The sequence below is a fragment of the Notolepis coatsorum genome (assembly GCF_963971535.1).
Source record: "Notolepis coatsorum genome assembly, chromosome: 9".
NCBI lineage: Eukaryota > Metazoa > Chordata > Actinopteri > Aulopiformes > Paralepididae > Notolepis > Notolepis coatsorum.
The window spans coordinates 52,603,813-52,630,564 of record NC_140173.1 but is presented as its reverse complement, the minus strand read 5'-3'; the positions used below and the strand labels follow the sequence as shown (position 1 = coordinate 52,630,564).

Sequence of the window (26,752 nt, the reverse complement as noted above, 5' to 3'; positions counted from 1 at the left end):
AAAGGCCTTAACTTCAGTTTGCCTTCAGTACGATAGTTTTGCCTTTGTAGGGCGGTACTGATGTAGTAGAGTATTAGCACATACACATGTAGAGGGGTACAGCTATGGTGGTAGAATACACATGTAGAGGGTTACAGATGTAGTGGTATTCATACACATGTAGAGGGGTACAGCTATGGTGGTAGATACACATGTAGAGGGGTACAGCTATGGTGGTAGAATACACATGTAGAGGGGGTACAGCTATGGTGGTAGAATACACATGTAGAGGGGTACAGCTATGGTGGTAGAATACACATGCAGAGGGGTACAGCTATGGTGGTAGAATACACATGTAGAGGGGTACAGCTATGGTGGTAGAATACACATGCAGAGGGGTACAGCTATGGTGGTAGAATACACATGCAGAGGGGTACAGCTATGGTGGTAGAATACACATGTAGAGGGGTACAGCTATGGTGGTAGAATACACATGTATTCTACATACACAAGCGAAATTTACTGTGTACAAAGGTAAACGGAAGTCAGGGCTTTAGGACGGTAGGCCCCCTCATACCGCCCTTTTGTTACAAGTTGATCCTCCTTGGCACGGATAGTGATTGTGGCTCGTACCAGTATCTGTAACCTACTGTACACACTCAACCTCTCCCTGTTCTACTGTTGACTAGATGATAATGTTGGCTGTATGATCTCTCTCTCTCTCTCTCTCTCTCTCTCTCTCTCTCTCTCTCTCTCTCTCTCTCTCTCTCCTCTCTCTCTCTCTCTCTCTCTCTCTGTCTCTGTCTCTGTCTCTGTGTGTGTGTGTGTCGCTGTGTGTGTCTCTGTCTCTCTCTCTCTGTCTCTCTCTCTCTCTGTGTCTCTGTCTCTGTCTGTTGTCTCTCTCTCTCTCTCTCTCCGTCTCTCTCTCCTTGTCTGTCTCTCTCTCTCTCTCCTTGTCTCTGTGGTGTGTGTCTCTGTCTCTATCTCTCTGCCTCTCGGTCTGTCTCTCTCTCTCCTTGTCTCTGTCTGTGTGTGTCTCTCTCTCTCTCTCCTTGTCTCTGTGTGTATCTCTCTCTCTCTCCCTCTCCTTGTCTCTGTGTGTGTCTCTCTCTCTCTCTCTCTCTCTCTCTCTCTCTCTCTCCCTCCTCCCACTCTCAGGTGACTGCTGGCTCTTGGCGGCCATCGCCTCCCTCACCTTGAATGAACGGCTCCTTCACCAGGGTGGTCCCTCACGGCAGTCCTTCCAGGATGGACTACGCTGGGATCTTCCATTTCCAGGTACTTCAGAAGATGTCTGTCAACTCATAATTATCTATGAAACAGATCGTAAAAAAACAGACACATTATATTTCCACTCGACTATCCAAATGTGAACAAAGAGTAGCTGCACTGATAAGCAACCTTATTAACTAACTTACTAACCTTACCGTCATGCACTTGTCCTAATATACTAACCTACACTGTAGCACTCAACACTTTGATGAACATTGTTACTCAGCTGATAGGGTTGTGCCCTTCCTGATGACTTGTCGTACAGAACTTGCAAGTCGCTTTGGATAAAAGTGTCAGCTAAATGACAAAATGCAAATAAGCACACAATGTGAGGCTTTTTGTCTTTTTCACTCAGTTGTTGTCTGAACCTTTGATGCAGACCGACAGTATGTGACAGCTAAAGAAAAGTTTTATGTGACTTTTGAGGGTGTAAAATATTTGTTTATGTTTTTATAATGTAAGTAAGAAAGTAAACCAGACCAATATTTTAAAGTTAGGATGAATTATCAACGTTGCAGAAAGCGAATTCCCCATGCACAAGTCAAGCCAGTACCTGGTATATGTTACCGGTACCCAACTATACCTTTTCTCTGTACTTTACTCTCTCTGTAATAACACAAAAATGTTCAGTTTGTAAAAAGAAATAAGTCCAAATCTCTCGATTTTAACATTATTTATTTAGAACACACTATATGTTTATTTTTGTAACGCACCACACACATTTTTCACTGAAGTTTTTCACTCCTGTTGCCCTCTCGTCTTGTATGAGTGCAACTAATCGTATGTTCAGAATATTACACTCTTTTACTAAACATGTAAATTGCTTTGGGTTGAAATATGAGTGTGTAGCCCCTTTTGTTCCTTTTTCAGAGTTATTTTTTATTTTATTGTATTATTATTTCTTAAATTTCTTTTTAAACCAAGTTCTCAAGGTACTGAAATGTGGCACGGATTGATCTAGCATGAATCGGTACTCTGTAGTACTGACGTAATTCGGTCGGTACCCAACCCTAGTGTGTGCTGCTTTCGCAATCTACAAGTCTGGAGCCTCCTGCCCGCTTGCTTGACACCTCCAACCTGTTGGAAACACTTCATGCTCACTGATGGGCACTACTGACCAGCACTCTTCTGCTGCTCTTGCAAAACAAACTTCCTCTGGGGATAATAAAAGGTATTATTGTTTTGTACTTTTGACTTCACTAATGTGTGATAATGGCTCTTCTCTTGCAGTTCTGGCAGTTTGGAGAATGGGTAGACGTTGTGATTGACGACAGGCTGCCGGTGAAGGATGGAGAGATCATGTTTGTTCATTCCGCCGAGGGCAATGAATTCTGGAGTGCTCTGCTGGAGAAGGCCTACGCCAAGTATGTTCTTAAAGTCCCCATGACACGGCTAGCAGAATGCTACTTGATTCCACATTTTATGTGTTTCCTGTAAAAACAGGAAGCTAGGGACTCCGTCATGGATATTGATTAGCGTTTATAGTAGGAAATTACAAACTCTAAAATACCTACAAAACAACTTTTTTGTTATAATATGTCTTTTTTTTAAGTTCATGTGAGCTACTCATTATTATTATTATTTGTATTATGCATAACAATAATATTATTATTCGTAATATTAATATTATTCTTTGTAATATTATTATTATTATTATTATTATTATTATTATTATTATTATTATTATTATTATTATTATTATTATTATTATTATTATTCATAATAGTATTATTATTATTATTATTCATAATGGTATTATTATTCATACTAGTATTATTATTATTATTATTATTATTATTATTATTATTATTATTATTATTATTATTATTATTATTATTATTATTATTATTATTATTATTATTCATTATAGTATTATTGCTGTTATTATTATTACTATAATTTGTATTATTATTGTTGTTATTACAGTATTATTACTATTACTATTATTATTATTATTGTGCCTTTTTTAGGGCCACAATAAGATAGTAAAACATATTGAGCAAATTGTTTCCTACAGTACTTGCAGTAATTACAGTATATTTCTTCGCCTTGACTTCAATTGTTTTGAATCGATACGCACTCCTAATGCACCCCTGAGTATAATGTTGCGCACTCCACAACTGCACACTCTTGCTAACGCCCATAAAACTCTAGCGCAATTGTTCATTTCTAGTCTGCATTAGGGCTGACCCCTATTAGTCAAATAGTCGACTAATCGATCGAAAGGAGCCGTAGTCGACTGCCAACCTCTTAGTCGAATGCAAAAAAATAATAATTATAATTATTTGTATTACCATTTTTTTTATCATTCTTTCTAAAAGAAAAAAGGCCTAGAAGCGTGGCTAACGCTAATGGCACGCATACCAGAGGCTAACTGCCTACGAAAACAGGCACAGAGGCACTGAAAGAGGATTTCACCCATCTAATGAACACACTAGACTAGACAAATATCAAGATGTATCCATCAGTGGACCAATTGCATGCTTTCGCAGAGGACAAGAAGCCTTCAGTCGACTCCTTCAGACATTAAGCACCCCCACAGCCCAAATGGAATGATAAAAAAAATTAAATAATAATAATAATAAATAAATAAATTTTTTCTAATAGTCGACTATCTGCACATTTTTGCGACTACAAGTCGACTATACAAATCCTTAGTCAGGGACAGCCCTAGTCTGCATATTCAGTGCTTGAGCTACCAAATGTAAATATCTCCCACAGACACGCGCGCCGTGCACAAGCTCTCTAGAAAGCACATGCACTTTAAATTAAACTATTAATTTCCAGATTGCATTCAACGCTCAAGCTACCAAACTGTAAATGATGTGCCAGATATTCCATCCATTTGGGATGCTATTATCCAAAGTGCCTGAGGCACTAAAAGGCTTTTTGTTGTTTTTTTGTACGGATGGCATCAGTGGGAATCAAACCCCTAACCCTGGTCATAATCTACCCATTGAGTTAGACAGGGAATGGAAGCCCTGTTCATGGCTGTGTGAGTGCCATGCTCAACCCATTCACTAATCATTGCAGAGTGACCACTGAAACTGGTGTGTGTGTGTGTGTGTGTGTGTGTGTGTGTGTGTGTGTGTGTGTGTGTGTGTGTGTGTGTGTGTGTGTGTGTGTGTGTGTGCGTGTGTGTGCATGCATGCGTGTGTGTGTGTGTGTGTGCATGCGTGTGTGTGTGTGTTGGCAGACTGTGTGGCTCCTACGAGGCCCTATCCGGAGGCAGCACCACCGAAGGCTTCGAGGACTTCACGGGTGGTGTGTCAGAGATGTACGAACTCAGCAAAGCTCCCAGAGACCTGTACAGGATCATCAGCAAAGCCCTGGACAGAGGCTCCCTGCTGGGCTGCTCTATTGATGTAAGACAAAGTCAGTGATTGGAAGAAAAAGAGCACGGTTCATGCTCAGTTTATTTTCACGGCATGAATTCACAATAGTCTAACGTACATGATGTGTGAGTTGGGCAATCATACTTTTGTCCACTCACTGTACAAATGGTCATTATGTCAATAGTAGAATGCTTCCTTTATGACAGCTGAGAAAACAGGCTTAATAAACAATGTGCAAACGTATTTGTGAATTGGCTGGTCACAAATGGCATAATGGGTGTTATGTTGATTGGAGGAAGGCTAATTACATGTCAAATGTTGTTTGCAGAACACCTATGGTAAATGGTAAATGGCTGCATTTACCCATTCACTCACACATTCACACACACCGATGGCAGACGCAACCATGCAAGGTGCCAACCTGCTCATCGGGAGCACGTAGGGGTTAAGTGTCTTGCTCAGGGACACTTCGACACACTGCCCGGGAGGAGTGGGAATCGAACCGGGAACCTCTGGATTACCAGACGACTGCTCTACATCCTGAGCCACTGTCGCCCCATGAAAATGACACTGAACTGAAGGAATGCAGAATGCCGGTTCTTCTTTTCTGCTATAAGTGCCGTCTCTGGCCGCTGCCCATTGGCACGCCACCAAGATCTGGATCAATGTTCCTCCATCATCATACTGAAAGCTCAATTATGCTAAAAGCATTTTCATTCACTTCTGTCTGGGATTGTGTTCTGATTCAGAGAAGCGTTCGTTGTGTTTTCATGTAAATACAGATCACCAGTGCCTTTGACATGGAGGCTGTGACATTCAAGAAACTTGTGAAGGGCCACGCCTACTCCCTCACTGGTGTGAAAGAGGTCAGTGTGTACTTGTTGACCTCCATTTACACTACATTGGGTTTCTTTCATTATATATATAATTGTATGTTGCAACCGATTACACATAATAATATATAATAGTGTAATTAGTAGCCGGTTACTGTTTTGGAATTTCATTTAATTTCATCTCAAACTTTTACTTACACTCGAAAGGCAACTGAGGTTTCCCTCATTTACAGTTACGTCGAGTTTACATATAGTACAGAGATAAGCGATCATGAATACACCATAGAAATCACAGCATATACAATCACAACAATAAGAGGTGGGTAGACAAAAAATCTATTAAAACACATACAACTTGATCAACACTGATTAGTGATCAAGGTATTAAACTGCAATAGAGGGGAGAATCTACATTTTTAGGGATTGTTGGAGTTCATTTCAAGTTCAAGTTTCTTTATTAGTTGTCATACAGAAATACAGAATACTTTTGCATGAAATGCTTCTTTATGTTTTGCTCCTGAGAGTGTGCTAGATAAAAATAACAAGATAGTGTAAAATAGTATAATATAAGTATAAAATAGAAAGTCAAGTATGTAAACAAGTGTAAACAAAACTAAACATTTTTCAATATACATATATACAGTATTTGTACAGTATATGTACAGTCTATACTTCTGTACAGTCTATACAGTCAGCTACTATACAGTACAGTGTAGAATGGTGAGGTATAGCTTAGCTTGTGGTGCCACCTTGTGGTGGTGAGGTGCACTGAGGTGCATGGGATTGATGCCAAATATATAAATATATAATATAAAGTACAAATATAAAGTGTGTGTTAGTGTCTAAGTGGGTAAAGTGGGTGCTACAGTGTGTTGTTTATTTAAAGTGAGTGTGTGCGTGTGGATGTGTGTGTTGTGGGTGTAATTGATGGTCTGTTATTTTCATTGTTCATTGATCATGAGCTAGGGGCATCATAATAAAATGCAGATTTACCCTTTTCCGAGCAAACTCGGGGGACCTCAAGGATCAGGAATACTACAATTTAGCAGTTGCCCTTTCAGTTACTTTTGGATCATTATGTCTTGTTATCATATTCATAAAAAAAAACAATGATTTCAAGTTACGTCAATAATGCCGTTTTTCATCTAATATGTGAGTAATCTAATCAACGTTCTGTTTTTCCCACCAGTAACTGATATGGATCAAAGTTACCAATTGGTTGTGATCAGACTGCTGTAATGTGTATACAGGACATGAGTCACTCCCCAACACTGTCTCTATCTATCAGACTATAAATCTCTTGTATCTCCTTCGCTATGATAGGTAGATTTTCGTGGAGACATGACGAGATTAATCCGGGTACGGAACCCCTGGGGTCAGGTGGAGTGGACTGGGGCCTGGAGCGACAAGTGAGTGGAGAATAAAATAATATAATAATAGTATATATGAATAGTATGATTTTTCTTTATGAATAAACAAAATCATATACTGTATATGCAAAAGAAAATATATAATAATTGAGCAATATATACAAGTATACAAAATATTTGTAATGTAAATAAATATATACAGTACAAATATATATGTATTTATTTGTATACATTATTTTCTTTATAAATTGTATTTTTTTCATACTATTCATGTTATCTTCTCTTAGAATCAGAAATACTTATAAAATAAATAAATTTACAGATGACGACGACCTTGGTGGTAAACGGTGTCGAGACATTTAACACTTTGATCGCCATGGGTTAAATTCATAATTTACCATCCCTCGCCAGCTCTATTTGTCTATGGAGAAGTTCCCCTTCTTTGCAGGGCTATAACTTTTTAAATTCTATTGCTACATTGCCATTATTATGGCCCATTCAATGTCCTATATGTATTGTTCAGGGTGTAGCAACGTTAAACTTTTTCATTCACAAATTCATACTAAAATATGGTCTAAAGTATAAGTATGTTTTTATCGTTTTCTGCAGCTTTCTTCAGAACGTGATTTATAGCCCTAAATGCATTATATTGATGATCAGATACAGTTTGGTAGGAATCTGTGCGAGATGAAAAATTTCAACTGGACGTACTTCTAGAATGATCTACGTATGATCTGATGATGACCGGATGGGCGGGGGATCGTTTATAATTCCGTGGGCAGCGTTAGATGATTCATCCAGAGTGGGTCATATGTTCATCATAGCAGTTTATATGGAATACGTTAGAAAATAACGCTGAATCTTACCGTATGTTCCTCGCGCCGTTGGACGATCAGCGTGGAGTAGACCGTTTTCGATTATGGGATGTTGATCCTGATTAACCATTTCCAGGTTGTATAATACTATATACGTCCAAATAACGTTGTTTATTGAGTTAGGGCGAGCGATTGATCATCCAGTGTGTTGAGATGGAGTCCGGCTACCGATCGCGAGTGCCCGGAGCACATATGGATGAGCACTTCCTGTTTGGCACGCCCCTCCCTCTTGGCCGATCTGCCGATCGGCCACCAGATGGCGCTCTCGAACCATTAGACAGTTGAGTGGAGCTCACCAGTACATCTCAGGGCTCCAGAAAGGAAATATGATTTCGATGACAGATTTTTGAAATATTGACATCAAAGACGAGTTACGGCGTCTTCGGCAGAATAAGCATGGCTAGGAATGACGTCTTAACTCGTCATCGGCGATCATAGTGTTAATACCTCACTAGTTTCACAGTATGACAGACATGCTTGGTACAATAACAACAGGTGAAACCACACATGGTACAGCGCACAGCGACATTAGACGCCAACAGTTAGCACGCTTTACGCATCACTCTCCATACAGTACGTTTAGTGCTGCGTTAAGTACAGTAGGCTACATCGGTTTAGCAATGTAGCGCTTTTGGCTGTGGAGGGAAGCGATGACTAGCTAGTATTACACACAGGTAGTCAGAGTACCATACGCTAGAAGCACTGAATAAAGAAGTAGCATGAGATAGAGATATTAGGACATAAGAGGATTTTTTTTAATCACTTTAAAAAAAAATCTTTTTATACAACAACAAACACCACATTGACATCAACAATAATAATAATAATAATAATAATAATAATAATAATAATAATAATAATAATAATAATAATAATAATAATAATAATAATAATAATAATAATAATAATAATAATAATAATGACAAGACAATAAAAATAACAAATACAGACTTAAAACTTGAGTACAAAATACAAAGAACCAAATACAAAATACAAAATATAAAATATAGAATATAGAATATAATATAGAGTAAAAATAAAAAAACACTATAACCAACACAAAGGACATTAGACATTAGACATTTCACTCCTCCCCCAATCCCCCTCCATGACCGCCGGATCCCCCAGGGCCAACACCCCACCCCCACTCCGCCGCTACATCGAGCTCTTGACCAACTCGGCCGCAGCGGTCCACAATTCTATACCTGCTTGTCCCACCCCAACCACCCGAGCAGTCGATATCTCCAAATAAATAACGTCCAGCAATGTCAGGGAACAGTGAATTACGACATAAGTGGACATTTAAATATACTTTAGCCATGGTCTATTGTCTCATTTTCTCTTGTACTGATTAATTATTTATTGTGTTCTCTGTGTCTTTGATCAGCGCTCCTGAATGGGATGAGATTGACCCAAGTGAAAGGGAAGACTTGCACCTTCAAATGGAAGACGGGGAGTTTTGGTAAGACCTTTGGGAGTTCTCCTGGGATATGGGCTTGGTATCTTCAGTCAAACAGCTACACCACGCTCGTAAATACATTACCGGGTAAATGACTGACAGAAGGGTGGGTGTGTAGTCAGGATGGGCGTTGTGCAATATAGTCTGGATAATGTGTAATCGGTTGCAACATGAAATATTTCCCTTGTGATGTGCAATTAGACAGTGTTCCGGTGATATAATGACCAAAAGAGAGCTTTGTAATGGAATGGAAGGAAAATAACTTTTGAAATACTTTTTATATCCTGTGGCCTTCTGAGCCTCCTTTTCTGAATTACAATATAAGATATGAGAAAATGTATTATCCCCTGGGGTAAATTGTGTTATTGTAAACAACACTAGACAGCAATGGCTGATAATGTACAAAGACAATAAAAACATACATGTGTGTATATTAGTATTTTTGTATTGCCTTTGTACATTCTCAATCATTGCTGTTCTGTACTACAGATATTAACCGAGTTACCTACACAGTTAGCGTAGTTGACTCACATTGTTGTACAGAGACAAATATAATATAAATATAAATATTGGAGACATAATCATATTGTGTTAAATATATCTCAATTAATTGATATGGTAGCAGTCCCTATAAGACAAGATATTGCTGTTTTTTCCATCTCCATCTTCATTTCATGGAGACAAATTAACACAAGAAAAAGATTCAATGCCCCCGATGACATAATTGGTGGCCATATTCAAACTTATTTACTGTCAAGCTTTGGATGTGTCTGAGATTATGTGCAAAATAAATCAGCATTGTTTTTTGGTGAAGTGCCCCTTTAAAGATTCAGTACAATGAAATGCGTGTTTTTCAATCACGTTGCATTTTTTAAAAGAAGGTATGTTGATGTATAATTACCCAAAATGTTGTTGTGAAAATGATGACTAACGCCCTTTGATCTCTATCCCCCTGGATATCAACAAAATCAAGCCATTTCAGATATCCAATCTGTTACTGTCATTGGCCCATCAGTCAAACCCACTATGTCTGATTGGCCCATCAGTCAATCCCCCTATTTCTGATTGGCCCATCAGTCAACCCCACTATGTCTGATTGGCCCATCAGTCACATCTAGCCGAGTGGTGTAAGAACACTGAGTGCTTATCAAGCATCTAGTGTCTAGTGAACAGAAGGCCACGCCCCCTCAGCCTACTGAGAGTTAGGTCGCTTTCACACAGGGGCTGTTTGGTCCGGACTTTCGGACCAGAATTCGATAGTCCGGTTTTTCGGGTCTGTGTGAATGCGCGTCGAACTCGGTTCGCGGACCAAACAGTCGAACTCTGGTCCGCCTGAAAACGTAGGTCTCGGTTCGGCTTCATCGAACCAAACGCGAACCAAATATAGGAAGTGATTATTATTACCACTGCTCGCAGCACTCACTGCAAAACAAGCACACTGCATCTAATCTCTCTATCTATCTATCTATATATCTGTGCATCTTGGGAAGAAGGAAGAAAAAACGCGGCTTATTATTATTACCGAGGCGCGCGGCTTATTATATTATTAATAAAACAGCTACTTGTGGGCACTCATAAAAACACCGTGGTCTACAAGTTGTTTAGCGAGAGGATGGTGGTAATGTGCTTCAATAGAACAATGGATCAATGCCATGTCAAAACTCAGCTCCGCTGATCTGGAGGGCTCCGCAGTCCACACAGACACACACACACACACGCGCACGCGCGCACACACGGGATCGCAGCCACACACACATTTCCACTGTCCAATAGACAAGCGCCCTTTTCGACCGCCTGACATTGTTCAGAAGGTCTCGGTCCGCCTGACAGATTTCTATGTGAAAGCAGGCGAACCAAATGAAGAATGCAACAATGTTGCAACTTCACCCGCAGCACCGCACCGAGTCCACCAAAACTATATGTGAAAGCGACCTTAATCTATAGTGTCTATTGAACAGAAGGCCACGCCCCCTCAGCCTACTGAGAGTTAATCATCTACAGTAGTATCTACTGAACAGAAGGCCACGCCCCCTCAGCCTACTGAGAGTTAATCATCTACAGTAGTATCTACTGAACAGGCCACGCCCCCTCAGCCTACTGAGAGTTAATCATCATTCTATAGTGTCTAGTGAACAGAAGGCCACGCCCCCTCAGCCTACTGAGAGTTAATCATCTACAGTAGTATCTACTGAACAGGCCACGCCCCCTCAGCCTACTGAGAGTTAATCATCATTCTATAGTGTCTAGTGAACAGAAGGCCACGCCCCCTCAGCCTACTGAGAGTTAATCATCTACAGTAGTATCTACTGAACAGAAGGCCACGCCCCCTCAGCCTACTGAGAGTTAATCATCTACAGTAGTATCTACTGAACAGAAGGCCACGCCCCCTCAGCCTACTGAGAGTTAATCATCTACAGTAGTATCTACTGAACAGAAGGCCACGCCCCCTCAGCCTACTGAGAGTTAATCATCTATAGGGAGGTGTAGTCTAACGTCACTTTAGATTCCCGTGCGGTCCACCCGTATAGGGATTTATCATTGGGAAAATGTATTATCGGCTATTGTAATAATTCTGCCTCATGAACATTGGCAAGCTTTACATTTTTGCACAAAATGAGTTCCCTTCTATCACTAACATTATTGTTTACGCATTTTTGGTTGAAATAAAATGTGTTATAAGGTTGTTTAATTTGTCCTTAAAAAAATAACTACACTTACCAGTAGAATGCCTGTCTGGGGCAAAGCACTGCACCATGCCGGCTAGCAAGCTAGCTAGCTACTAACGTTACGTAAAAAAACAATAACGTTATAAACTATATACACAATATGTACAACGAAACAATGATTTACATTAGTATTTACAGTGATTTAATGTGCAGCGAAAATAACGTTATACGATTTAAATTATAAATACAAATATGGTAACGTGGTTGTGGCTTTTAAAAATGGTGGTTGGCAGCAGAGAAAGCTTTCTGAACGACCTCGACGGTCTAGGGAGTGGAGATGTGACTTGTCTCTGCAGAGAGGAGGGAGGAGGTAGTGAGATAAAATGTGCATAGAACCGACATGTGCATACCGAAATGTGCATAGAATGATAGGAATTGTCATTTAAATGCCTGAGCAAAGAAATAGGTTTTAAGCTGTCTTTTGAAGATGTCTAGTGAGTTGGCTTCCCTGATGTTTTGGGGTAGTTTATTCCATAGTTTTGGGGCATAGTTGATAAAGGCTGCATTACCAATTCTTTGTTTCTGGGAGCTTCTAGTAGTCCAGCAGTTGATGACCGCAGTGTTCTTGCTGGCCTGTAATTTATGTGTTGGTGATGTAGCTAGGTCCCTGTCCATTTAGAGCTTTGTATGTAAGGAGAAGGACCTTAAAGTAAATTCTAAATGTTACAGGAAGCCAGTGTAAAGCAGCTAAGACTGGACTAATATGCTTTCTCCTTTTGGTTCTAGTTAGCAGTCGGGCTGCAGAGTTTTGAATTAGCTGAAGCCTCTCTGTGGTTTTCTTAGGGAGACCCGTGAAAAGTGCATTACAGTAGTCTAACCGGCTAGTTATGGAATGTAAGGGAAATCTGATCCTAGGTCTGCGACTAAAGCCAGGAGTCTACGCTGTGGTGACGTCAGTCAATAGCACCAAAGTGAAGTGTAGTTCCTCAGTGAACGAAAACGTAAACATTGTTATTTTGCTACTTTTATGATTAACTCATTCTGCGCCATCGCTTAAGTGCGCGAGAGGGCGCTACAACGCCACCGCTTTAATCAATGGGGGGACTGCGAGATTTGCGAGTGCTTAAAATATATCTTAAATTATAGCTATGGGTCTAATACACCCGTCGATTATCAGTGAGTTGCTTCCAGTCAACATGTACAAAACGGATTGTTTTTTTATTGGTACATTTCCGTTTTATACCGTTTTGAATATGAGTATAGTTTTTGTGATTCTTAGTAATTCCAGGAAAATACGCGATAATAGCCCTTTAGTGGAATACACTAAACGTTGTAATTTTTCGCCTGATTATCGAATCTTCCTGAAATCAACGCTAGATCATCATTATTATCCTTCCTCGTGCAAGAATGAAAAGAGCCCTGGACCGCGGCGCCCCCCCCACCTCCTGCACCCAACGGCACACAGCCACACTACCCCGATCCATTTCTACCCCGATCGACGCTGTCTCTGCGAGATAGCGTCGATCGGGGTCAAAATAAATATCAGATCAACGATAAAATTTAGATATAGTGTTCTTACCTTGTATCTGATGTAATGCAAAAGAAATAATCTGATCGCCATTCCAAATACTGCTCGTGGAGGTCCGTACCACATTACCGACCGTTACATATGGGCGGGCGGGCGGGGTTACTGTTCCATGCCATCGTTGTATAGACCTACCTCGCCTGAGTATTTAAACCCCGCCCGCACGGCTCGGTTCATCCCAGAAAATAAACTACACCATTCCCAATGGAGTGCAATACCAGCTGGAAGGCGGCGGTATTTGCCCTTTTGCGAGCTCAGACCCATTCCCAATGATAACATCAGGCTGGATGGATGAAAATGAATGGATATCGCTAATAAAATAAATAACGATTGAAACCCGACTATACTCGTGATTGGCGTTGAACGGTCGGCGAGTTAACTCGACTATCATCGGGTCTGGCGTTGAATGAGTTAATTGCGAATAGTTTCATGTTGGGCTATAGATTGTGGATGAATACACGCAGAAAGGTACACCATGCCAATGTCCATGCTTTATTTGTCTTAAACGAGACAATTTAGAAATGTGTCCATTGGAAATACATTGCCATTTCAAGTAAGGTGGACCGCGCGGGAAACAACAATGACATAACCACTACACCTCCATAGTGTCTAGTGAACAGAAGGCCACGCCCCCTCAGTCTAGAGCTGGCTGTGCTTAGGGAGGTTGCACCAAAACACAACAAAACAAATGATGCATCTGAAGCAGGAAAAAACGATACTCACAACATTAACAGTCCACAATAAGCTATTTATGACTGAATGAAAATAGCACTGGATCTTTAAAGGTTCCTCTAATGTAATCTACAGTAATGGGGCTTCCTGTTTGTCACTAGGCTGTCCTTCAGCGAGTTCTTGAGGCAGTTTTCCCGTCTAGAGATCTGCAACCTGACTCCAGATGCTCTGGTTGACGACGGCCTCAGCCACTGGAACACCATTAAGTTCCACGGCAGCTGGAGAAGAGGCAGCTCAGCTGGAGGCTGCCGGAACCATGCAAGTGAGTCTCACAGAGTTAAACCATGCCAGTGAGTCTCACAGTTAGACATGTCTGTACTGTCTGTGGTTATCCATGTAAGTCCACCAGAACCATGCCAGTGAGTCTCACAGAGTTAGACATGTCTGTACTGTCTGTGGTTATCCATGTAAGTCCACCAGAACCATGCCAGTGAGTCTCACAGAGTTAGACATGTCTGTACTGTCTGTGGTTATCCATGTAAGTCCACCAGAACCATGCCAGTGAGTCTCACAGAGTTAGACATGTCTGTACTGTCTGTGGTTATCCATGTAAGTCCACCAGAACCATGCCAGTGAGTCTCACAGAGTTAGACATGTCTGTACTGTCTGTGGTTATCCATGTAAGTCCACCAGAACCATGCGAGTGAGTCTCACAGAGTTAGACATGTCTGTAGTGTCTGTAGTTATCCATGTCCACCGAAAGACTAACCCGCGCCACTAGGTTGGTAGGACCGCTACACTACCCTCAGAGTGACCTCTACACTAGGGATGGGACTTTCTAGCAAAAGTGCTATTCGAAAATTCGTGTTTCATAATATCGAATATTCGCCCCCCAGCTGACCGACAATAAATCAAAATGACACCATTCACCATCGTAGCCTATAATAACAGCATTGCATTCGCCTATCAACTGGCTTTAACACTTTCCGTGCCACAGGTCCGGTGCCCGGGAACCCTGTTACGTGCCAACGCCCACTTCAATGATAGAGCTCTCATATTTGCCGTCGCTTATCAATGACTTGTTTGCAGTCAACATTGTCGAAACGGATTGTTTTTTAATCGGTTCATTTCCGTTTTATACCATTTTTTTTTAAATCGTTTTTTGAAAGTTTCAGGAAAATATAAAGATTCTGTGATAATCGCCCTTTACTGGAATATTCTGGAATACACAAAAAAAATTGTAATTTTTCGGCCTATTTATGAATCGTTTTCAAATAAACGCTAGATTATCGATAGTATATGTGTACTTTGGCACTAGTCGTTGGCACTCAACGGTCGGCATGAACTAACGAGAAATCTCGTCGCTGGCACTCAAAGTGTTAATACACAAACAGAAACAGTAGCATGTGCATCTTTTTGATCAATTAGGCTATGCAAATTAGGCTGCCTCTAAATATAAAAAGGAATTAAATAAGAATGTTTGCTTCCATAAAAAAAAAAGCATTTTATAAAAAAAGAAAAAAGAATTATATATATATATTTTTTTAAATTTACAAAACGAATATTCGAAAAATGAAATCGATCTTAATAACAGAATGACTATTAGAATTTTCGAATATTCTGTCCCATCCCTACTCTACACTACCCTCAGAGTGACCTCTACACTACCCTCAGAGACACACTTTTATGACAGCCTCCACCTGAATCCCACCTTCATAACCGTGTCCTTTTTCATGCACCATAACCGATTATGGTGACACTGACACGCTGTCCTGTGGTGGACCGGCAGTGTGTCTTTGACGCATGGCCGTGATATAGGTCATCTGAAGGTTCCCAATTAGATTCTGGCTCTTCCCCGGCAATGTGTCGTAGTGTCCTTGAGCAAGACACTTAACCCCTACGTATCTGCTGCTCCCGATGAGCAGGTTGGCACCTTGCATGGTTGCCTCTGTCATCGGTGTGTGAATGTGTGAGTGAAGGGGTGAATGTGAGGCATAAGTTGTAAAGTGCTTTATAAATGCAGTCCATATGAAAGATTATTCTTTCAATAAATGTATCAGGTTGGGCGGCTAAGTGGCGCAGTGGGCAAGGCGCTCGCCACTAACGCAGGAGATGCTGGGTTCGAGCCCAGCTCTCTGCGTTGCTTCCGGCTTGGCTGGTCGTTCATACTAATACAATTGGCAGTATTAGGGGGTGGGAAAGCCGGTGGGTGGGGATCGGACGTTGTGGACAGCGACTCCTACAGGTCGGTTGGTGCGCCTGTACAGCAGAATCAGGAAGCAACAGGGGCGCAGCGTGAGCCTCCCACGCGTTACTCCTCGCCACTGAGAGATCGTGTGTGTGTGTGTGTGTGTGTGTGTGTGTGTGTGTGGTGTGTGTGTGTGTGTGTGTGTGTGTGTGTGTGTGCGTGTGTGTGTGTGTGTGTGTGTGTGTACGATATTGTTAGGCTATTTCATTTGAATGTACAGTACAAGCACACTATGAAATAATGTTCCCCACTTTAATTTGCCTGAGTCATATAAAATTGCATTACTTAAACTGAAACTGCTGACTAGCAGGAGCGGCGGAAATAAAGATGAAGGACTGAGAAAGGATTGAGAAAGGACTCCACCGATCATCAACGACGTAATTTACAAGAAGGGCTCGGGGTCCAAAACTCTGACCCTATAGATTGGTTTCTGCCTCGCCAGATGTTATTTCGCAATTTTTAGGAGTATGTTTTGAATTTTAACAAATTGTGACATATCATGAATGCCATGGTATCACAGCACTCCCTGTCGTTATCGTGGCCGAAGTGTGGCGATAGCACGGTACTGTGAGACACGTTCTGGATCAACCCCCAGTACAAGATCACTCTGCTGTTCCGACCCTGCTCTCTCTCTCTCTCTCTCTCTCTCTGCACAGACACGTTCTGGATCAACCCCCAGTACAAGATCACTCTGCTGGAGGAGGACGACGACCCGGAGGATGACGAGGTGGCCTGCAGCTTCCTGGTGGCTCTGATGCAGAAGGACAGGCGGAGGTTCCGCCGACAGGGGCAGGACATGCACACCATAGGCTTCGCCGTCTACGAGGTGAGCACACACAGCAGGGGGAATTCTTCTTATTGTTCTTCTTATTATTATTGTTATTCTTATTATTATTATTATTATTGTTATTATTATTGTTGTTATTATTGCTGTTATTCTTATTGTTGTTGTTGTTGTTATTTTTATTGTTATTATTGTTGTTATTGTTGTTATTATTATTATTGTCATTATTGTTGTTGTTGGAAACTCCAGATCATCTCACTGGTCACACCTCTCTCTCGCGAAGGGAGGTCTGGCAAACAAAAGGAACGTAGGATAACTGTTTGCATACTGTATGCCTCCATGAGGAGGGACTTACAGTATGATATATGACTTAAGGTGCTCCCATAGTCGAGCAGACTGTACACAGAGCAGACTCCGCGGAGGTCCGCGCGGCTCTTTGAGCTTTCATAGTCGAGCAGATCTCAGCGGACGTCCGCGGTCTATTTCCTACATTTCTCGTACCAGTTTTACTACATTTCCCACAAAAAAAGTTTTACGCACTTGAATAACAGGTAGCGAGATGCAATGTACCGTATAGGCTTGAGGTGGACAGCGCGTGGTGCTGAAATGAAACACGCATTGCATGAAATAAAAGCACCAGTTTTATTTAAAAATATTGGAAACGGAGATAACATTCTATGTTATCTCCGTTTCCAATATTTCGAAATAAAACTGGCAATTTTACACACTTCATTTAGAAAAGCCATTCAAACATCTCTCTTGGCACGGAGCGAGTGGTCAGAGTAAAATGCAGATCGGCGTCACATTAAATGCAGTTCGATGTCAACCAAAACGCAGAGCAGCGTTTTGTGTGACACCAAGTCAGCGGCGCGGATGTCCGCGCGTCAGAAAATAGTAGCTTCGCACCTGTGGGTCTGCTGTCCGCTGAGATCAAAGCTCAAAGAGCCGCGCGGACCTCCGCGGAGTCTGCTCTGTGTACAGTCTGCTCGACTATGGGAGGGCCTTTAGAGAGCCAGAGGCCAGTGAGATTCCCTTATAGATAACTGGCCCGTGAACAAGGTTTTAGGAGATTCATCATGCAGTCCATTACTCTAATACATTGTCTGCTAGTTACAGTACCATGTACAGTAAGTAGAGCTGCAGCTGTACAATTATAAATATGACTAAGGAGACTTGTGTGTAATTGGCTGCAAAATCAAATCCGTTAAAAGACCACTCTTTATCGCCCACGTGTAGATAGTATCTATTTAATTATGAATGAGCCATATATCCACCAACTACTCAACTTCAGCTCAACTATATTCACCTCCCCCCTTTTCTCTTTTCTCTTCTTTTGTGCAGATTCCAGATGAGGTATGGCACAGCACCAAACAGTACCACCAGCACCAAACAGTACCACCAGCACCAAACAGTACCAAACAGCACCAAACAGTACCACCAGCACCAAACAGTACCACCAGCACCAAACAGTACCAAACAGCACCAAACAGTACCACCAGCACCAAACAGTACCAAACAGCACCAAACAGTACCACCAGCACCAAACAGTACCAAACAGCACCAAACAGTACCACCAGCACCAAACAGTACCACCAGCACCAAACAGTACCACCAGCACCAAACAGTACCAAACAGCACCAAACAGTACCACCGGCACCAAACAACACCAAACAGTACTAGCAGCACCAAACAACACCAAACAGTACCACCAGCACTTAACATCATGGAAGTGATCCCTTAAAATATAGTATTGTCTTCTCATCTTTTACTATGCCACTGAATTGTGTATTTTATAATGTTTATAATGTTTTAGACGTGTGGTTATTAATATGTGACATCTCATTACCCTAAAAGCAATAAGAACATAAAGCTATAATGGATGAGCTTCTGAATCAAATTAAGGAAGTGACATAAGCTTCTATTACACATTATATAACAAATAGTAATCCAATCTAATCATAAATGCTCTATGCCTTAAAGGGGCGAGTCAGGATTCTTAGAAGCCTAGTCTACTGATCCCTAATCATGCCTCTTCTTTTTAGCAATGTTAGTGAAAGGTCAATAGGATATGAAAAATGTCTCTCAAATTCTTCTCTAAAGAGTATTTTTAAACACTTTTATTTTTTTACTGTTACTAGAGCTTTTTATAAAATTTTTTTGCCTAATTTTTCTCCTCCTTTTTCTGTGATTTTTCTCCCATCCCAATTTCCTCTCGTGCCAATTCTCCCTCCCCTGTCCTGATCGTTGCTCGCATGTGCCCCCCACTGGCCGGTCGTAGGGAGGATAGAAGCCCATCACATGTCCCCTCCGATACATGTGGAGGCAGCCTGTCACTTCTTTTCACCTGCCAGCGCGGACTCTCATTGGCGAGGCGTAACGTGTAGGAGGCTCACACTGCCCCCGCCATCTCCTGTCTTTGCTGTGCAGGCGCCCTGACCGACCTGTAGGTGTCGCTGTTTACAACAACCACCCATCGACTCCCCTCCCGCTGACTCTGCCAATTGAGTCAGTATGACGGCCGGCCCAAGCCGGAGGCAACGCTGAAAGCCGGATTCGAGACTGGTGTCTCTTGCATTGGTGACGAGCGCAATGTCCGCTGCGCCACCTAGCCGCCTTATTACTAGAGCTTTTGAAAATAAATAACAGTACAAAAAGATTTCTGCACACGTCGATAAGTGTGCGGAAATCAGTTTGGACTCACTGATGCTTCCAGCACCTTAGCAAAGATTTAAAGTACCTTTAAAGTACATAACAGTGCCCTTGCAAGCAGTGTTGGAAGAAATGGTGTCATATTCATTTCACTAGCACTGAGACAAAAGCTAATAGGAACCTGGAGACAAATAAAGAGAAATAAATAGCGAAATAGAGAACATTTTGAATGTCCTGTGAGGGGGATCTTGGTTTGTGATCAATAGTCTTCTTAACATGCTGAACCTCTCCTTTAAAGGAAGGCTGTCTCAGTTATTATCAACTGGAAGTAGCAACGATGCACAAGTATTTCTGGACTCCGAAGTCTGAATTCGATGACTGAGATCGATATATACTCAGCCTTGCTGTTTCCAGTCGTACTAGTACTACTGACACACATGCGGTATGTTTGACTAGGCTCTACTAATGTCTGTTGTTTTACGATGTTGCCCTTCCTTTAAAGGAACACGCCAACTTTTTGGGAAATTAGCTACCCTGGATAAGCAGATACATACCCTTTTCTTCTCTGTGCATGCATTAGGCTTAGGGAACAGCTGCACCATTAGCCTAGCTTAGCGTCATTCACTGGAAGTAGGTGTGCCAGTGTAGCCTACTGTAGTTCCCAACAGTCACGAAATACACTCCAAATACAACTCCAAAACGTTCCTGTAAACATGTTGTGACCTGTGTATTTACCACATAAAAAAATAATAATAATAATTAGACATTTTCGTTTTCTAAGCAGATATTATACTGTGAGAAATGTTTTGCCAAACCACTGCTGCCTGGGTGCAGTGATTTCATCATCTCAACAGCCCTGTTATTTTTTGGTAAACACACACAGGTCACAACATGTTTACAGGAACATTTTGGAGTTGTAATTGGAGTGTATTTCGTGAGTGTTGGGAACTAGGCTACACTGGCACACCTACTTCCAGTGAATGACGCTAAGCTAGGCTAACAGTGCGGCTGTTCCCTAAGCCTAATGCATGCACAGAGAAGAAAAGGGTATGTATCTGCTTGTCTAACTCCAGGGTAGATGGCAAATAAGCAAATTTCCCAAAAAGTTGCTGTGTTCCTTTTAAGTAAAGCGTTACCCTTTGTTTCCCGCCTCTCAGTACAGGGGCTGCCAGAACGTCCACCTAAAGAAAGACTTCTTCCTGCGCAACCAGTCCTGTGCTCGCTCCGAGACCTTCGTCAACCTGCGAGAGGTGAGCACGCGCCTCCGTCTGCCCCCCGGAGAGTACCTCATCGTCCCCTCCACCTTCGAGCCCAGTAAAGAGGCCGACTTTGTCCTCAGGGTCTTCACTGAGAAGCAGTCGGAAACAGAGTATGTGTCTCCCTGCGTGCGGTTTAGAGACGCGTGTGTCGTGTGTCATGAGTTCATGTGCATAACATGTGTGGTGTGTCTGTGTCATTTATATATGGTCTGTGTGCTTCTCTCATATGTGATCATGGGCGTGAGATCTTATACTAATATTTGTTCGCACTCATCGTTGCAGGGAGCTAGATGATGAGATTTCAGCCGACCTGGAGGATGAGGTGGGTTTTGTTTCCTTCTCTCTCTTCTTTTTTTTCTTTTTTTTTTATCCACTTTTTCTCCCATTTTTTTATATTTTCTCCCATCCCAATTTCGTATCATCCAATTCAACCCTCCCCTGTCACGGACGCTGTTTCTTGCCTCCCACAAGCCGGCTGCAATGTGGACTAAGTCATACATAGCACAAGTCCCCTCCGGTACTTGAGGTAACAGCAGTCGCATCTTTTCACCTGCGCAGCTCGATCTCTCAGTGGCGAGGAGTAACACGTGGGAGGCTCACGCTGCCCCCGACACTTCCTGATTCTACTGCGCAGGCGCACCAACCGACCTGTAGGAGTCGCTGTCCACAATGCCCGATCCCCACCCATCAGTTTCCCACCCCCTAATACGGCCAATGTGTATTAGTATGAACAACCAGCTAAACTGAAAGCAATGTGGAGCGCTGGGCTCGAACAGGCGAGCCCAGCGTCTCCGCATTCGTGGCGAGCGCCTTGCCCACTACGCCACGTAGCCGCCCCTCTCTTCTTTTTTTTTATACTATTCCTGGCCAAATTCCCAATCAGGTCTCTGACATCAAGGCCACGTAATCATCCCTCCCCCTTAATTGGCTGATATCAATCCCTGTCTCCTGAGCTGTTCAGCCATTGTGTAGTGTGATGTGTGCCTGGTGCCGGTGTATGGCAGCCATTGAGCCTGCGTAGCCCAAGGTTGGGTGCTACACAGTGGGCGGTGAAGGAGGCAATTTCCACCCTACATTGTAAAAAAGCGTTTTTGAGTCCGTCTTGAAAAAAGCGCTGTATAAATGCAATTTATATTCACTCATTTGTTTTTGTAGTGCCCCACAACACAACATTAGTTTGCAAATCATCAAATTAAGTGTCACATCCTCACGTGCCGCAGTGCCGAGACGTGGTGACTGTAGTCGCAAGTGGCAGGGCCGTGCACAGACATTTTGGGGACCAGGGGCTCAAGCCAAAAAAAAAGAAGGGCACTCACCCCACTGACTGCACTATTCCCACCCCTATGTTGCCACACCGTCGCCATCCATCATCACTCACTGACTGTTTTAAATTGATATGGTGTCTTTTTTTGTGGATACTACTATACATTTCCCTATTTATATTTGATAGAATTTCAATAAAGATATATAATAAATCAATAAAATACAATTGGCACAAGCCAAAAAAGGAATTATTACCAGCTGGAGAGATTTCATGAATGACCTATGCTCCCCAAAGAGCAAAAGGGTTTAAGATAAGAAGAAAAAAGGAATTATTTTTACTCTGATGACAAAAGGGCGGTGGCTCGAGCCCCCCTTGGGCCCTATCTGTGCACGTGCCTGGCCAGTGTTATCGTTGTAAATACACGTCTTAATATTAACGTGACATCATTGCCTCACGGCCCCCAATGCTTGTTTGCCCACAGGATGATATAACTGATGATGACGTCGACGACTCCTTCAAGACCATGTTTGCCCAGTTAGCCGGCGAGGTACGTATGTTTTCAAACACATGGCCAACCTCGCTTCGATTCAACACGTACGAACCCCTCGTTGCATTGGCCTCTTTCATTCTGTGTTTTTCCAGGATATGGAGATTTCCGTTCACGAGCTCAGGACCATTTTGAACAGAGTGGTGTGTCGACGTGAGTTGAATGTATTCCTGTATTACTGTTCAACCCCGCTGGAAGGTTTACACATTATTATTAGATTCCATTTGCCATTACTGTATCACATTCCATTGTCGTGTCGTCTGGACACTTCCGCTAATGCCAACGTGCATCTCCGACCGGCTTGTGTTATTATGCCTTGAGGAATTCCATAAAATGTACATGTTGAGGTTGTTTTACTGCAAGTGTAGATGTTTTCCACTGCAACTGTTATTTTTTTTTATCCACTTTTTCTCCTCCTGTTTTTCTGTGTTTTTCTCCCATCCCAATTTAGTCATGCCAATTCCCCCCTCCCCTTCCTGGCCGTTGCTCACATGTGCCCCCCACTGGTCGGTCTAGGGAGGGTTGATAGATACTATCACATGTCCCCTCCGATACATGCGGAGTCAGCCAGCCACTTCTTTTCACCTGCCAGCGCGGACTCTCATTGGCGAGGTGTAACGTGTGGGAGGCTCACACTACCCTCACCATCTTCCTTCCTCGCTGTGCAGGCGCCCTGACCGACCTGTAGGAGTCGCTGTTTACAACGACCAGAATACCCCCCCCCCCCCCCCGGGTTCCCTCCCGCTGACTCTGCCAATTGAGCCAGTATGGCCTAACAAAATTAATAGTTGGTTTCAGGTTGCCGACCGACCCTGCCGATTTAGGTGCGACCCAATATATTTTATGAGTTTTTAGAAAAAATTATAAAAAAAATAAAAATCATTTTTTTTTTATTTTTTTTTTAATAAAGTTTCATAGAAATCTTAGTCAAACATTTAGTATTATGGATATTAAACATGCTGGCAGAGTACATGCATCCATGTTGTTGTGAACATTTTAATTAAATAAAGAAATTCCCTATCCATAGTCGCCGTGGGAAAGAATAAAATAAAAAAATAAAATAAAATAAATTCCCTACCTACCCATGGCCAAACTGACAACCAACCTGAAACCAACTATTAATTTTGTTAGGCCTATGACGGCCGGCCAAGCCGGAGGCAACGCTGACAGCCGGATTCGATACCAGTGTCTCTCGCGTTGGTGACAAGGGCTTAGTCCGCAGCGCCACCCAGCTGCACCCACTGCGACTGTTTGAAGTGCGATGTTTATATTGACATGACTTGTATGTATGACTTATCTGGTCTAAACAAGTAATTTCCATATCACTACTGTGTATAGCTATTACTCATAATAAAATATGTAATTATTTCACTTCATAAAAAGGGGCCGTTTTGAGTCAATGACAAAGACAGAAACCGGTGACTTTCAGACAGAGTAAAAGTAAACAGTATACACAAGGTGCAGTATACACAGTGTATATCCCACAGCTGCGTTGTCTGAGATAAAAAGCTGTTGTTGTCATTTCAGACAAAGACCTGAAGACTGACGGCTTCGGTATGGAGTCGTGTAGGACCATGGTCAACCTCATGGATGTATCCTCAAGAGCTGTCAGGAATGAATGAATGAATGTCTGAGCCTGGTTGCATAAAACCACTTGAAAGGACGGTTCACTTTTTCTGAACCCAGGCCCTATTTAAATATTGTCTGGCATGATGTTGACTAGTACAAGACAGGCCATCATCTCACTGATTGCTTTCGCATTGTAGCTGCATCCTCTCACTAGGCGCCAATTAAATCCAATGGGTAGAGTGTTTTAACCTTCAAAAACCACAATACATGTCATTTTTGCACTATAATCAGATGTGTCTTTTTCGTATGTTCCACAGAGGAAATGGTTGCAAATAGGGATGCTCGATATTGGCTTTTTTACCGATACCGATATACCGATATTGTCCAACTCTTAATTTCCGATACCGATATATGCAGGGTTTCCCCCCCAAAAACTGAATAATTTCAGGTAATTAACATTACATATCTCTTGTTGTGGAATTAACACAACATTATGCATACTTTGACAATAAATAAAATAATAATTTGTTCTTACTTGCTTGCCTGGGTAAATAAAGGTTAAATAAATGTAAAAAAAGAAAAAAATAATTTAAAACCGATACCGATATTTCCCGATATCACATTTTTTTTTTTTTTTTTTGGCATTTTATCGCTTTATTTCTACTGGGCAGTCCAGTAGAGAGAGACAGAGGAGGAATGGGAGACAGATGATCATGCTGACCACCATGATAGAAAGGCAGAGTCCCTCCCCTTCTGCTGACCACCATGATAGAGAGGCAGAGTCCCTCCCCTCCTGCTGACCACCATGATAGAGAGGCAGAGTCCCTCCCCTCCTGCTGACCACCATGATAGAGAGGCAGAGTCCCTCCCCTTCTGCTGACCACCATGATAGAGAGGCAGAGTCCCTCCCCTCCTGCTGACCACCATGATAGAGAGGCAGAGTCCCTCCCCTTCTGCTGACCACCATGATAGAAAGGCAGAGTCCCTCCCCTTCTGCTGACCACCATGATAGAGAGGCAGAGTCCCTCCCCTTCTGCTGACCACCATGATAGAGAGGCAGAGTCCCTCCCCTTCTGCTGACCACCATGATAGAGAGGCAGAGTCCCTCCCCTTCTGCTGACCACCATGATAGAGAGGCAGAGTCCCTCCCCTTCTGCTGACCACCATGATAGAGAGGCAGAGTCCCTCCCCTCCTGCTGACCACCATGATAGAGAGGCAGAGTCCCTCCCCTCCTGCTGACCACCATGATAGAGAGGCAGAGTCCCTCCCCTTCTGCTGACCACCATGATAGAAAGGCAGAGTCCCTCCCCTTCTGCTGACCACCATGATAGAGAGGCAGAGTCCCTCCCCTTCTGCTGACCACCATGATAGAGAGGCAGAGTCCCTCCCCTTCTGCTGACCACCATGATAGAGAGGCAGAGTCCCTCCCCTCCTGCTGACCACCATGATAGAGAGGCAGAGTCCCTCCCCTTCTGCTGACCACCATGGGGCCCTACTTTGGAAGAAATATGTAAGGTAGTCAATGGTGACAGAGTTTTGAGTTGTACCACGTTTTACACATTATGATGTTTGTCCATTTAAACAGTGAAAAGGTGATATCAGTGCATTAACCCTTTCACTACCACACTACCAAAGGGTTAACCCTTTCACTGCGACAACACAGAATCATTGCCACACGACAAAGGGTTAACCCTTTCACAACCACACTGCAGAGGGTTAACCCTTTCACTATCACACTACAGACGGTAGTGAAAGGTTAATCTTCTGTGGTGTGGTAGTGAAAGGGTTAACAAAACATTTTGCACTATCAACATTAGTCCTTGTCCAGTCTTAGACCTTGACACATGAATCACCAGAAGGATGGCAGTGCCCGTCTCGGACTGGTGGAGTTTCAGATCCTCTGGAACAAGATCCGGAAGTGGCTGGTAAGGACTGTCCCTTGACTGCTAAAGTCTGAACGTCTGAATCAGATAACCCCCACCCCTAGTATGAGTTCTATTCCAGGAATTGGCCTTGGTATGCTTAATGGTGGCACTTCACAACAACCATGAATTAACGGACGCAGGACATGGTACAAGGTTATGGTAGGTCATGGTACCGGGACTCACAAATAATAGTGTGCACAGACAACGCAGTACGGTACACGCATTCAGAGACAGTAGACTACTAGACAATACACACAGATTGATTGATTGATTGATTGAAAATTGTATTAACAGATTGCAGAATGGGTACAATACAGTACACCTCAATACACACAATTGTTAAGGGGATGCAGACCAGAGAAAGACTTTTGTCTTGTTTACATCAGGGTCCCCCATTTTCAATTCATCATAACATATATGACATACATGACATACAGATAGACAGTACTGCTACATCTAT

The 26,752-nt window shown here is 42.5% G+C and overlaps 1 protein-coding gene across 1 annotated transcript in view; it reads left to right on the top strand.

The window, feature by feature from the left end:
* The window catches only part of LOC311234863 (calpain-1 catalytic subunit-like), a 45,190-nt gene that overhangs the window by 11,823 nt on the left and 6,615 nt on the right, over nucleotides 1-26,752 (top strand). The window contains 16 exon segments of the mRNA XM_084322112.1: nucleotides 1,138-1,196; nucleotides 1,198-1,257; nucleotides 2,482-2,615; nucleotides 4,448-4,616; nucleotides 5,369-5,452; nucleotides 6,743-6,828; nucleotides 9,052-9,126; nucleotides 14,208-14,368; nucleotides 16,951-17,120; nucleotides 18,420-18,431; nucleotides 20,885-21,096; nucleotides 21,269-21,308; nucleotides 22,732-22,797; nucleotides 22,893-22,950; nucleotides 24,325-24,389; nucleotides 26,224-26,292. Coding sequence (XP_084178238.1) covers nucleotides 1,138-1,196; nucleotides 1,198-1,257; nucleotides 2,482-2,615; nucleotides 4,448-4,616; nucleotides 5,369-5,452; nucleotides 6,743-6,828; nucleotides 9,052-9,126; nucleotides 14,208-14,368; nucleotides 16,951-17,120; nucleotides 18,420-18,431; nucleotides 20,885-21,096; nucleotides 21,269-21,308; nucleotides 22,732-22,797; nucleotides 22,893-22,950; nucleotides 24,325-24,389; nucleotides 26,224-26,292 — 1,520 coding nt within the window.